The following is a 13,650-nucleotide window of genomic DNA, read 5'->3' on the forward strand; positions in this document are numbered from 1 at the left end:
CACCCTCACTCTGGATCAGAAGCTGCCAGGGGAGCTCTGATCCAGAACATGTAGCCTTGTGAAGTGGGAACAGAGAGAGCAGGTGAGCCAGCCACCGGCTCATAAAGCTTCAAACCAGGCGCGGGACCCAATCGGATCACTACCCAGAGCTGGTCACATGACCACACCAGCCCCCAGGGGAGCAGCCGCTTCAGGGCGGGCAGACTTTTTCAGTGATCAAATAGTAACTAGTTTCGGTTTTGCAGAGCTGAGAGTCTCAGTCACCCCTACTCACCTTTGCCTTCGAAGTGCAAAAGTGACTGCAGACCATAGTCTGATAGAAAATGTAAAACCACTGTTAGATCGCGAGCCATGCAGAAACAGGCAGCCCATCGGCTCAGCCCGCGAGCCACCACTTGCCAGCTCTTGGTCCGTGTCATCCTGGGAAGGAACCCAAACTATGGGTGAACAGTTTACCACACTGAGGGAGAGAGGAACAGGGAGGAAAAGAGAAGCGGGGGTGAGGGCAGGGGAGGGCGAGAAGCAGGGCTGCCTGGTGCTTCACACCAGCAGTGGTAGAGCTTGCTTCTGTTCCTTACCTCTGGGTTTCGCAAGTGATGGCTTCCTCTCGGCAGCTCCTGCCTGGCTTGCCTGCTTCCCCACCATGGGTGTGCCCTGGTGGGTTTGGAGTGTTTGTTTCTGTCATTATTCCTCCATGGCTAGAGAGCTGATCTTCTCGTGTCTGGAGAAACCAGGAGACGGTTGTAAAGTGAGAGCCTCTGTTCCAGCTCGCCCCGTTCTTTGCACAGTCTGGGCTGCTGGTCCCCAAATCTCCCAGGTCTCCTGCGGACTAGGAGGGGGCTGAAAGCACTTTCCGGCAGGCCCTGCTCTGCGGCTGCCCTGTTGTGCTAACAGCACTCAACAAAGTCGCGAAGCCAGGGCATTTGGGCATTTGGGAGCCGAGAGAGGAATGCCAGGGATGCTGCGCTAGAGGGGAATCTCGGGGCTGCATGGTGCGGTCCCACGGCTGCACCCGGAGACTGCCTGAGGCTGTGTCAGCTGTGCAGAGGGGGAGAAGCGACAAATGCCTTTCAGAGGTGGGACGGGGGCGAGGGAGGCAGAGGCCATGGCCCCGATGACCTGGGCTTCTCTCCCAACAGGACACCACGACGTCCGTGCGCATCGGCCTGATGATGGAAGAGATGATCTTCAACCTCGCGGACACTCACCTGTTCTTCAATGACCTGGAGGTTGGGCCTGCTTGTTCCATTTCGTGTTCTCTGTATTTAATCATCTGGCAAAGCATCTAGTTTGGGGGAGGAGAGACAGCCTTTGCGTCTCTCTCTCTCTCTTTTGGAGGCTAGAAACCCCCAAGAAGGCCCAGAGCTGTGGCCAGCAAAGACGTTTATTGGAAACACACTTGATCCGATTGTCTCCCCAGCTTCCCTGGGCAGCTTCTCTCTGCTCTAGTGGTGATGTCCACTGGCAGGTTCAGTAATCCAATAAAGGCTGTGTAGTTTTCTTCCTCTTGAAATTTGCTATTTAATAAGTTTATTAAGGCAAATTAGTACAGATCCTCCTGGGTCAGTAATAATTAGCAGTGGGCCAGGATGGAAGCTTTTAAAAACAATTTACATTCCCCTGAAAACATGTTTTACAAGGGGGGGTGGAGCAGAGGGAGTTCGCTTATTTAAAGTATCTGCTTCTGTGCCTCTATGCAAGTGACAAGGGAGATAGGGAGAAAAGGAGAGAACAGCTTCAGAAAATCAACTTAATGCATTTGCTCATGACCAGCCTGCTTCAGAAAGATTTGGGAAGAATTTCACATGGAAACCATATTTTAAAGCAAAGGCAGGATAAGGGGCTGGACAAAAAATATCTGCGTGGGCTTCTTAATCCAGTTCAAAGTTAATCTTTGAGCTTCCTGGTAGCCAAGGCAAGGTGGGAAATTCAATGTGTTACTTCCCAAACGGAGACAGCTTTCTCTAGGGTGAAAAGGGCTAGTTCATAAGAGGATGAATGCAGGGGTCTTCTGGCTTTGTAAGAGATAGTGCTGCTATTAGTTTAACAGATTGAAAAATCAAGCAACCCAAAATAAAACTGTATATGACAGAGAAACTCTTATTTATCCTAGAAGGAATAATTTCCACTGGAAGATCCCCAGGGACTAAAATGTGAAGTGGAAATATGACGGCTACGAATTCCAAATCTGTCCTGACTAGCACAGAACAGTACCCAAAGGGTACAGGTGGTGTTTGTTTTCTTGTGTTTTTTTTTTATTATTATTATTTTTATTTTTTCTGGTCTGCAGTCCCGGAAGGGGGAAATCTGTGTTGTAAGGTTGATCTTGTGCCTTGTCTAGGAGAATCGTTTGAGCCTCAGTGCTCCTGTCTATAAAATGGAATTGGTGTTCTTTGCCCAACATCTGGCTCAACGAGAGACTTGAGATGGAAACTCGTTAATACAAGAGAGCTTGTCTCAGCGGATAATACCAGGACTGTCTCTCTAGCCAAAGGCATGATGCAGGGTCCCTTTGCAGTGGCCTCGCCTGCTTGGGAGAAAGAAAGAGAAAGGGACTAGGGAGAGGAAGAGAGGACTTACAAGTTGTTTTTTTAAGGCAATTGAATTCAGCAGTTATTTATATGGCCTAATGTAGTAAAGACTCAGCTGATTGCAAATAGCAACATTCAATTCACTTTAGCAAAACATGGCAATTCTTGGCGCCTGTAATGAAAAGTCCAGGGGAGATTGAGTTTCTCCCTGTCTGGGCCTAACAACATCACTTCCACGAAAGCAGGCGCCACCTCAGTCTAATCCACCCTGAATCTCCAGGGCGCAGGCAATAAACAATCAAAGAAATCCACAAATGAGAGTTTGTGATAGTAAAAAGGATGTGAAGAAAATAGATCAGCTGTGATAGCAAGTGATGGGGGAGAAGAGAGAAGGGAGGGGAGAAGCAAGGGTTGGGAGGTCTTGGGTTGAGCCGAGGGCTGAACGATTATAAGAGCCGGCCAGGTGGGAACCTGGAGCAGTGGGCTCGGCAGGTGCAAAGGCCCTGTGGTGAGAACCCGTGTAAAGTAATTAGGGTAAGAGAGAAGCCACAGTGACCCCAGTGGATGAGGAAAAGCACAGGGACAGCTGGGACTGGTGCGTCTGGGGAGGGGGCAGGGGCCAGACACACGCTTGGACGTCAGAGTTCACCCAGGTGCGCGGCACAGACCAGGGCACAGGAGCATTAACCGGGAAAAGCCACGTGATCTGGTTCAGGTTTTTAAAAGACCACTCGGGCGGACACATGGAGATTGGGTGATCCAGAGGGGTCAGGGGAGAAGGGAGCCCAGCAAAGACATAACAGCCTCTCCCAATAAAGAAAGAAAAGTGGTTGGAGCCAGGGGTTTAGGAGATGAGGCTCCCGGTGGAAGAAAAGGCCAGAGGACTTGCTGATGGGTGAGATGTGGGTGATGAGAGAGAAAAAGGGGAGTCGAGGACACCCAAATGTGGCCTCACCAGGTTGATGGCAAAACGGGAGGTCGCAGGGATGCGGTGGGGAGGTCCCTCCTTCCCCCAAGGGCCCCCGAACTCTGCCATGTCTGCCATTCCAGGGAAAAGGCCAGATTGACCGGCCAGCTGAGGTGCAGGGGGTCGGTGTAGTCAGAGTGCCGACACACAGTAGGTGCTTTGTCTGGCCCCGTCAACACTGAGGCTGAGCACCAGCATTCTGTGCTCCGATGTGTTCTGAACCCCTATTTTCAGGGCTTGCCCCTCCACCCCCCAGCCTGAAGCCAAAGTAGCACCTCTTGGAGAAGGATCGTAATGACCAGCTGGAGCTACTCAGGGAAGCCAGTTTGTTTTTAGTCTCTAAATTTTTTCCCAGAATGTCCCCAATGCCAGAAGCCCCTCAGGGCACCTCAGCAGAATTGAAACCATGCTACATGGCAGAGAAATTCAGACTCAAGCAAGTGAAAACATATTGCCTGCTGGTGTAGGAAGCCCCTGAAGAGCAGCCTCCGTGCTCCCCGGGAAGGCTGTTGGCACAGGAGAGGCACAGGCTTGCAGGAGTCCAGGCTGAGGCCAGCTCAGCCGGACGGTCCACCACAGGGAACAAAGTCAGGGCCACTTCTGTCCATGCCTGGAGTGCCCTAGCGAGGGGCTTGTTCCAGAGCACCGGTGGTTGGTGAAGAATCGCAGGCTGCCAGGCCCCACTCAGGGCCCCGGACTCAGTGGCAAACCAAAGCCAGCTAGATCCCACCCTCCGGGCATTGCCCCTCCAGCTGGGGAAGCAGCTCAGAAACAACTGATAGATAAGGTAAAGCCTCACACAGGGTGGGGAGGGGCTGGTAGCAGGGGCAACAGGTGAGGCTGCACTGACAAGGCCTTGAGGCATGACCCAGATGGCCAGGAGCTGGGAGGGGGCCAGAGTAGCTGAGCAGGAGGATGTGGCGGGCAGTGGCCCAGAGAGGACAGATCACCTGGACCCCCTGGGGCCTTCCACCTGGTTGAGTCTTAGGCAGCATCCCGGAGGGCTTTGAGCAGGGGAGCAGCGTGGCTGACATGGGTCAGAGGCTCCCTCTGCTGCCGAGTGAAGAATCCAGGAGGCGTAGCTGTGACGGACTGTCAGGATTCAGGGCTCGTGTCCTGAGTTACAGCAGGCAGTGCCTTCTGGTCAGCCTTTTTTTTTTTTTTTTTAAGATTTATGTTATTTATTTATGCATACAAGAACTGAGGAGTAGGCCAGAGGTGCATGAGGGTGGTAAGAAAATTCACCAGAGACAGAGTGGGGAGCAGATCTACTGAAGTACAGTGCTGAGGGGAGCAGCGGGTGAGACAGGAGCGGTCTGCTGTGCCATGTGGGCCACCTCCGTGACTAGGGATGGAGTTCCAGCTGCAGTGGCTGGTGACGGCTTGATAACCCTGTAACATTAACCCCTGCACCGTCAGGGAGGCCCTGATCGGCCTTTTGAGTCCTGGCTCCCCCATCTGCTGTGTGACCTGAACACAGTAGCTTCCTCTCGTGCCTCAAATTCATCTGCTAAGTACATGGAAGAAAAGCCTGGATCTTCCAAGCTCTAGTGCTGATGCGCGGTGAGGAGAGCAGGTGTGGAGCCCACCACACCACACCTGCCCTCCTCCAGGGGCACCTGTACGCTCAGGCCAGCCAGGCAAACAATGCACGAGGTTTCTGATTTCTCTGCCCGGCCGCCCGCACGTAGTATTGTCCGCTGTGATTATGGGCATCCTGGCAGGTGTGAAATGGCATCCTCTTTGAAGTTTTGACTGTGTTTCTTGTATTGTTATGACATTAGGAGGCTAGAGTAACATTTCTAAATAGGCTTTATAATTAAAATATGCCTTGTGGAATTTTAAGATCAGAGGCGAAAAGTGGAAGCCCTTTGTGAGTGCTCGGCTCCTCCTGGGCCTTGAAAGCAGCAGGGCTGACGTGGGCAGGGCTCCGAGTGCGTGAGAGAGGCCAAGCTCGTGCCACTTGTAACTAGACCTGCAAGATCCAGTTAGGACAGTCATGTGTCCTTTGCCCCTAGAGACTCAGGGCAGTCAAGTCTTCAAGTCTGAGAAATACTCAGAGAAGCAGGAGTCACCAGCCACAAGTCTAGGTGTTTGTCCTGGGAACCCTGGTCCTGGTCTCTGCCTGGGGCCACTCAGCCTCTGAGCCAGAGTCCTCCTTGCTGAGGTTGAAGGAGGAAGCCTTGTCAGCCCAATGGACCAGCTTTACGGGAAGCACAGAGCAGTCCTACTAAGCACCTGGCACAGAGTTAGTGTTCTGTAGATACTTCGTGAACAACCTTGGTGACACTAAAACCCAAGAGAAAGCTGCAAATTTCCTGCCCAGTGGGCTGCTGACAGAAGTGAGGTAATGGTGCAGAGTGAAGACAGTCTGGATTCAGAGACCAGTTCTGCACTTACAAGCTGTGTGATCTTAAGTCAGCTACTTAACATCTCTGAGCCTCAGTTTCACCTGCAAAACTGGAATTAAAATAATACCTATGTCTTAAGGTTACTATGAGAATTTAATGAGTTAATGAACATAAAGAAACTTGAGTATAATAAGCACTACATAGCTGATCATTGCATTGTTATTAATAGTTTTCACTATCATTATTAGCACCTAAAATAATTATCATTGGGGCCATAAACCGCAAAATGCTTTATGTGCACAATTCCAAGTTCACAGTAGCTGTAACTAGTAAGCCAGGATCCAAGTCCAGAGTCTAGAGTTCTCTAGACTCTAGGGTGATGCTCTTTAAAAATGCTAATTTTTTTTAAACATTTATGTATTTATGCATCCAGACTGGGGTATAGACCAGAGGTGCAGGGGCGGTGAGAGGTGTCATCAGAGGCAGCGTGGGGAGCAGAAGAGGCAGACTGATGAAGTGCACTGCTGAGGGGAGCAGGGGAAGAGACAGGAGAGTTCTGCTGCACCAGGTGGGTCAGCTCCCCAGGCCAGATGGAACTCATGCTGCAGCTGCCCCGCTCTGCTAGCTTCAAGCTTCAAGTGCTGCGCTTTAACTGGTTGCCCCACCAGGGAGGGCCAAACAAATGCAAATGTTAAAACAAGAGTTCACTTATGTTTTAAGATACTATCACTTTGATTAAAATAAACAAAAAATCTAGAACATGTTGAATGGCTGAGGTTTTGTAAGTGATGTGATTAGGAGTGTTTCCAAATTCCGGAGCAGGACGCTGAGTTTGGGCATGAAGTTTAACAAAAGCATCACAGTGGATAGAGCCAGAAGAAAAGGACCTAAAGTGGAAAGAGCAGGAGTCAGACTCTGCTGCAGGGTGTTAATTACCAACTTGTCCTGCCCCTGAGGCTCCCTGCAGCTGGTCCTCAGAACCGTGAAACTTGGCAGCCCTGTAAAGTGCCTGGTGGTGGGAAGTACCCCTTTGGCCAAACAGCAACCTGTCTCCACTCCTAGCTCGGCATGTTTTAAAGGAATACAACAGGCAAGACGGCAGGCACTCTCTGTTGCTTTAATGGGCAGGCTGCCACCCTCAAGCTGGGAGGGTAGGAAGGAGAGCAGTGGTGACAGCGAGGCCGCTGGCCCCAGGAGGGCCGTGGCAGGGACAGTGGCCCCGGGAGGCCAGTGAGTCCATGAGGAAAGCACAGTCCAGCAGGGCCAGCTGCATCATCCTGCCTTGCCTGAGTGTGGCATCCCCCACCCTGCGCTGGCCGGGGCCCCACCCACTCTCCCCACCTCCTTTGCTAGCCGGGATGTCCTGCAGCGGAGACTTCCACGAGACTCGTTCTCCCTGCTTCCACTGTCCCTGCTCTCTATTAAGATCCAAGCTCACAAAATAACTGTTGGCTTAAGCAAGATAGGAGTTTATTTCTCTCCTGGGGAAATCTGAATGTGAGCAATCTTAGGGCCAGCGGGCAGCTCTTGGTGCCAGAAGCAAAGCCCAGGCTCTTCTCATTGCCCTGGACCACACGCGGCAGCTACCACAGGCACATTCAAGGGCACCACCCAGAGGTTGCGGTTATCATTTCTGTTCACATCCCATTGGTCAGAACTTAGTCATGTGACCGTGCCTTCCCGCAAAGGCGGCTGGGAAATGTAGTCCTCTTGGGGAGCGCATGCGCACCGCTACAAGTCCTAAGACTAGGCTTGGGAAGAAAACAGAAATTGGGAGAAAAGGTGCCAGAGCAGCGAGTTCTCATCCCCTGTTTTACCAGCGCCTGTGTACTGTCTGCTGCCCTTCTCGAATCCTAGACCCTGGTTCCTGACAGGTGCGGAGACCCTGCCCCTCTCCCCGCGCTTGCTGGATGTCTTAGTTTAGTGTGATACAAAATGCATTTCTTGCTGAACGTCCCAGTCAAAACCCCCTGGAGCAGTGCTGTCCAGGGCAATGCCCTGCTTGATGTGAATGTCCGGCTCTGCACTGCCCGCTACAGCAGCCACTGCCCACACACAATCATCGCTTAAGCATGGTGCAGACAATGGAGTTGTCCAATTTTTAATTACATTGAATGATAGCTAATTTTAATGTCAATAGCCACTTGTCACTGGTGCCATCACGTTGGGAGAACAGGCCATTTCTGTCATTGGAGGAAGTTCTGTCCGACAAGGCGGCTTTGAGTCCTAAATCTGCAAGGCGTAGCCTGCGTGGTCAGTGATGACAGAGGAGGGACGGTGCTCCTAGCTGGCATTTACTGAGTGTCTACTGGCTTCCAGGCACTGTTCCAAGCAGTTTGGAGCACAACCTTGTTCAATGCTCGCTGTTATTCCCACTGTGTTAGTTGGCTTGGGGACCATAACAAAGGATCACAGGATTCTGGTATGGCTTAAATAACAGAAATCACGATTCTTGGCATCCAGAGGCACCAATTCCCAGTCAAGGTGCTGGTGCATGGCGGGAGGGACAGCAGTCGGAGCAGGAACTGGCCTCTGTGACCTCATTTAGCGCTAAGTGACTTCCTTAGCATATATTACTTAGCATAAATCACTTCCTTACAGCCGTGGGGGTTAGGGCTTGGGCTTGGGCTTGGGGGAGACACAACTGTCTAGTCCACAATCCCAATTTACCAGTGAGGCAGCTGAAGCATAGAGAGGTTAAGTGACCAGCCCAAAGTCACACAGTCAGTGGGTTCAGAGGAAAAGAGGGGTGCAGAGGTGCTGAGAAGGTAGGAGGAAGACAAACCAGCTCTGACAGTAAGAAAAGGAGAAGTTCCCAGAGAGAGCAGAGGAGACAGACGGCCGGAACCACACAGCACCATCACCCCCGCCCCGAGGCCGGCACAGTGCGAGACAGGGGGTCCAGGCACATGGCCAGGGAGGAGGAGGGCCTTGGTTGGGGCCGAGCCGAGGCAGGAAACAGTCACATAGGCGGATGCCCTGCGGCTTCCTGACCCCTTACAGCACCTCTCAGTGGTGCTGGGTACTGCTGCCCTGCACCCCGCTTAGAGATGGGACTTTGAGCCCGGAGAGGTACCTGCCTGCAGGTATCGAGCTCTGAGCCTGTCCCAGGCCCACATGTATACTTGCTCACCGAAATCTCCCAGCCATGCTAGGGAGGGCTTTTTAGTCTCTATTTTATAGATGAGGAAACTGAGGCCCAGAGAGGTCACTCTACCAGGTCACATGAATCTGAGGGTGGTGCAGACATCGGACCACAGGCCACACTGACTTCTAAGCTGGGACGTTTATCCTTCATGGACGATGGAGTCGGGGGGTGACTTGTGAGTCTGAGGAGCACGGGAATGCAGAGTGGAATGGGGACAGGAGTCCTTGCTAAGAAACTGGGGAACCTGCAGTCCTCCTGGCCCGATCCAGGAGAGCCGGGCAGGCGAGTGGGCTGGACTGGGGGGAGTGTGTTCAGAGGTGGCAGAGCACTGGCAGGACTTTGCTGGAGGGGCGCAGAAGTCGCTGGACCCTGGGCAGGCTGGGGCTGCCTGCCTGACGCTAGGGCCTGATTGCTAAAGGTCTGATTTATGGTTCTGCACAAGCTATCAGGGAGAATAATATTTCACCGTGTCAGCACAGAGCTGCTCTCCAAGGCGTCCTGCCCAACTGGCCATTAATACGGTGCAGGCCGCAGCCTCTTCAGTGCTCATGAGATAAGTTAAACATTTAGACAACACAAGAAAGATGGCCCGGGCTTCCCTCCTGGGGAGGAGGCCCCTCTGGCTTGTCTAGAGGCAGCATTAAGCAATCTCACTTTAAAAATATTCCTGCCTCGTAGGAAAAGGAGTGGCCAGGGAGTCCATCTGGGCTCTGACAAGAATCATTTTTCTAAAGCAAATTTGTCAACAATTTCCTTTCTGCATTGGTGTCTCGAGGCAGCCAAGGACAAAAAGTAACAGATCAGACCACAGCAGGGCAGCTTGGGGAAACCCCAGCTGTCACCAGCTTAATCAGACGGCTTTTGACAGATACTAATAACCGAAGAAAGGAGCAATGAGAAGAATGCAGGCAGTGGCTGATCCGACGCTGAGAGCCTTAAATGCCACGTACTAGGAAAATAGTCAAATGCATAGGAGCTGGTCACTAAAAGACGATGAAAGGAAGGAAGCCTTTGGCAGGCATGAAATGGAGAGAAAGGAAAAAAGAAATCAATAAACGACACCCACAGTAAACACTAGACAGGCTACAGACCCCCTTAGCCTTTGTTTTTAGTGATGAGAATACCGTGTAAACATAACCGTGAACTTGAGAACGGACATGCAGTTGATCCTTTCCAGGAAGATGTCGTTACCAAAATTAACCTGAGGGATGTAATGAACTCAATTAATTACCAATGAAACCATGAAAAGTTGACATGGCCTCTGAAGATGTCCTCTCCCCAAAATACCACCAGTTCCAGTTGGTTTATTTTTTAAAACCTGCATTTTATTTATTTAAGATTCACTTATTTATGCATACAAAACTGGGGTAAAGGTCAGAGGTGCAGAGGCGGTGAGAGGGTTCACCAGAGAGAAAGTGGGGAGCAGAACAGGCAGATCAACAAAGTACACTGCTGAGGGGAGCAGCGGGGAGACAGGCAAGGTCTGCTGCACCATGTGGGTCACCTCCGGGGTGGGGGATTGAACTCGCACTGAAGCAGCTGTGGCCAGCTTCGCAGCACTGCACCTTAATCCATTGCGCCATCAAGTTGGTTTTTAAAAAGAAGACCAGCATATAGGCACAGAAAGGGTAGATCCCATCCTCACAAACTGGGGAGCAAGGATAAAGGTGGGGCGCTCTCCGTGCATTTGAAGAGACTAGAATCATCCTGAACATCACCCCGGGCTGGTGCACATGACAGACCCACATGGCTACGGTGCCCCCACCCATCACGGAGCCCCTTCCTGCCTGAGACTCTTCAGCCCCACCTGGACCCTCGCTGAGCTCCAGTCTCCTATTTCCTGTGGGTGCTCTGGGCTCACAGGCGCCCCCTCGAGACCTGCCACGCCCATGCCGCTGTTGCAAAGGAAAATCCTGGAGACCCTGCTCTGTCACCCAGCAGCAGGGAGGACCCATCCTGGTGGCACACCCAGCTCCCAGATCTGCTGGAACAGGCCTCCGGAAGGAAAAACAGCATCAGCCTCATCTGCACACGAGTCTGGGGCATGGAATGCACAGACCTGGCCCTCCTGGTGGGCAGTGGGTTAGAGCACAGCACTGCAAGCTGGCAGCAGCCACTTCAGGGCACATTTGGTCAGCTGGAGCTGACCCCCAGGGCGCGGCAGACCTCTCCGGTCTCACCCGCTGCTCCCCTCAGCAATGTACTTCGTCAGTCGGCCTGTTCTGCTCCCCACTCTGCCTCTGGTGAGTCCTCACTACCCTGAACCTCTGGCCTGTACCCCAAAGCTGTATGCATACATAAATAAATCTTTAACAAGCAAACAAAATGCACAGACTTTAGAGCTCAAGCCACAGACTTACTGTCTCAGTCTTGACCAGACATCCGAGGTCAAGGTGGGGGCAGGGTTGGTTCCTCTGGGGGCTGTAAGGGACAATCTGGTTCTTGCCGCTTTCTCTCCTGGCTGCTGGGGACCTCAAGGACTCCTGGACTTGCAAGCACACCCACCTGTCCTCACGGTCATGCGGTGACCACTGTGTGCCCACGTTCCCCTTGACACCATCACGAGGACATAGTCTTAACTTGACCATTGCCAGGGACACTCTTTCCAGATAAGGTCACATCTGCTGGTCAGAGATCACGGCTGTCATGGCAACCAGGGGCAAGGTGGACCAGTTCGTGGTTGATTCAGGCAGACGGGTCAAGGACCGTGGCGAACTTGGTAAAGTTGACAGGCCTCTGCTGCTGAGGCAAGACCCATGCTCCTAAAAGCGCCTTTGGCCATGTTACCACATGGTGAGACGAGTGTGTGTGTAAAGAAAGCTGGGTCACTGGTGGCAGGAAGGCGAGAAGCAGCCGTGTCTCTGTTTACCTGACAGTGGTTCCGCCCTTCGCGGCCCGTCCCCGCCTGTCCCCGTCCACTCCTGTGTGCCGGGGTGACAGCGGTGTGGAGACATCCCCTGATGCTCCAAGTGCTGCGCTCAGGCCCCTGTACACAGCTGCGCTGTCCCAGGGCTAGGTACTTCCTGCCCCCGTGAGATGATTTCAGTTCTTTGTATTTTTCCAAAGCAATGTGTGTGTGTTTATCCTTATTTCAAGGAAAGCCAGCAAGCATTTCAGTAAGTGCAACGTCTCCTTTGACTGACCAGCCCAACCCCGGGGCCTTTCCCCAATGAACCTGCTACTTCCAGCCAGAGCTGTGAGCCTCCAGAACTTTCTTTTTCCATCTATGTCTATGTCCATTGCAAAATACCTCATATCGTGCTTCGTGGGCGTTTACAAACAGCCTCATGACGTGATAACGGCTGAATGTTTCTCCACTCCGCTTTTCTCGCCCTGAGGACAGATATGTTTCCAAGTGCTGATATAAAAAAACTGCCTCATCCTCCTGATCTGCTGGGGAGGGTCCACAAAGCGGACATCCCCCCTTTTACCTGGCTGTGATTGAGTCAAGGGAACTTCAGGTGTTTTCCAGTCTCACGGGGCTGATGGACTCCCTGGCTGGAGACTCCGTGGGTGTTTTGCGAGGCCAGAGAGTGGAAATTCCCTGAGGTGGGAATCACACCAGCCTCACCCATGGGAGCCCTCTGGTCCTTACAGCTGAGCCCCTGGGAGCCCCTGAACAGTCATATGTTGACCCAGGAGTGGCCAGAAGGGCCCTGGGCTCTGAAAAGTGGGGTCCGACCTCCTCGAGGCCTGCCCCCCCTGCAGCAGAACTGAGGGACAAGCCCCACCCCCCACCCCAGAACACAGGTGCGTCTCCTGTCCACGCACTGTCCCGCTTCCCTTCCTTGCCCACTCGGCTCAGCAGGTAATTTGATCCAGGTCAGCTGGTAGAGTATGAGGTAGCGTCTAGCTGAGCGTCATGGTATTTTATTAAGTCCGAAATGTGATCGCTACTGTTGTCACACTTTAGCACCCCCAACAATCCCCCTGCAAACGAGAAAACCAGAGCCTCCCACATACCATTCCCCTGACATCAGGCCGAGCACACGGAGCCCGGTGCAGGGGCCAGAGCCCACTGACCCCCCAGCAGCTTTCCAGCTCTAGGGAAGACTGGGGGCACAGGGAGGTGTTTTTCCAATTTCAGGCAAAGCAGTCGCCTGGGAGGGGCGGTGATCAGCTGTTAGTTTTTATCGCTGTGACTAGGTGTGTGAAGTCAGCCTGGCACTGTAACAGCCCCATCTATATGATGCCTCTGCATCGCGGTCTCAAACTCGGAGGCCTGCAGGGGCCACGTCAGCAGGCAGCGGAGAGTGGGGAATCCCGGGTGAATGACCAGCAGGCCATGAGAATCGGAGCTCTGCACTGCCAGTGTGTAATTCTCAGAGCAGCTAAAAATTTGGAGGCGGAGAGCGAGAGGGAAGGGGTCGGCCTTGTTCTTTCGCCTCCAGAGCAGTGGTGGCCAGTAGAGCTCCTGGGGTGACGGACACACGCACTGTCCAGGATGGCGGCCCCTGCTGCCGGTGGCTCTGAACACTTGAAACTGGACCGAAAAACTGGATGGGTTTTGTTTTTTAAAAGAATGCAATTTTTGGGCCCTCCCTGGTGGCGCAGCGGGTTAAAGCACAATACTAAGAAGTTTAAGCCGCTTCCGCATGAATTCGATTCCCACCTGCCCCGGAGGTGACCACATGGCGCGGCAGACCTCTCCTG

At 52.7% G+C, this 13,650-nt stretch overlaps 1 protein-coding gene across 1 annotated transcript in view; it reads left to right on the forward strand.

The window, feature by feature from the left end:
* The window catches only part of EYA2 (EYA transcriptional coactivator and phosphatase 2), a 124,648-nt gene that overhangs the window by 95,614 nt on the left and 15,384 nt on the right, over positions 1-13,650 (forward strand). The window contains exon 9 of the mRNA XM_004687449.2: positions 1,140-1,229. Coding sequence (XP_004687506.1) covers positions 1,140-1,229 — 90 coding nt within the window. The remainder of the gene's footprint in view (positions 1-1,139; positions 1,230-13,650) is intronic.

This window comes from Condylura cristata, unplaced genomic scaffold (assembly GCF_000260355.1).
Source record: "Condylura cristata isolate star-nosed mole 26May11 unplaced genomic scaffold, ConCri1.0 scaffold00022, whole genome shotgun sequence".
Classification (NCBI taxonomy): Eukaryota; Metazoa; Chordata; class Mammalia; order Eulipotyphla; family Talpidae; genus Condylura; species Condylura cristata.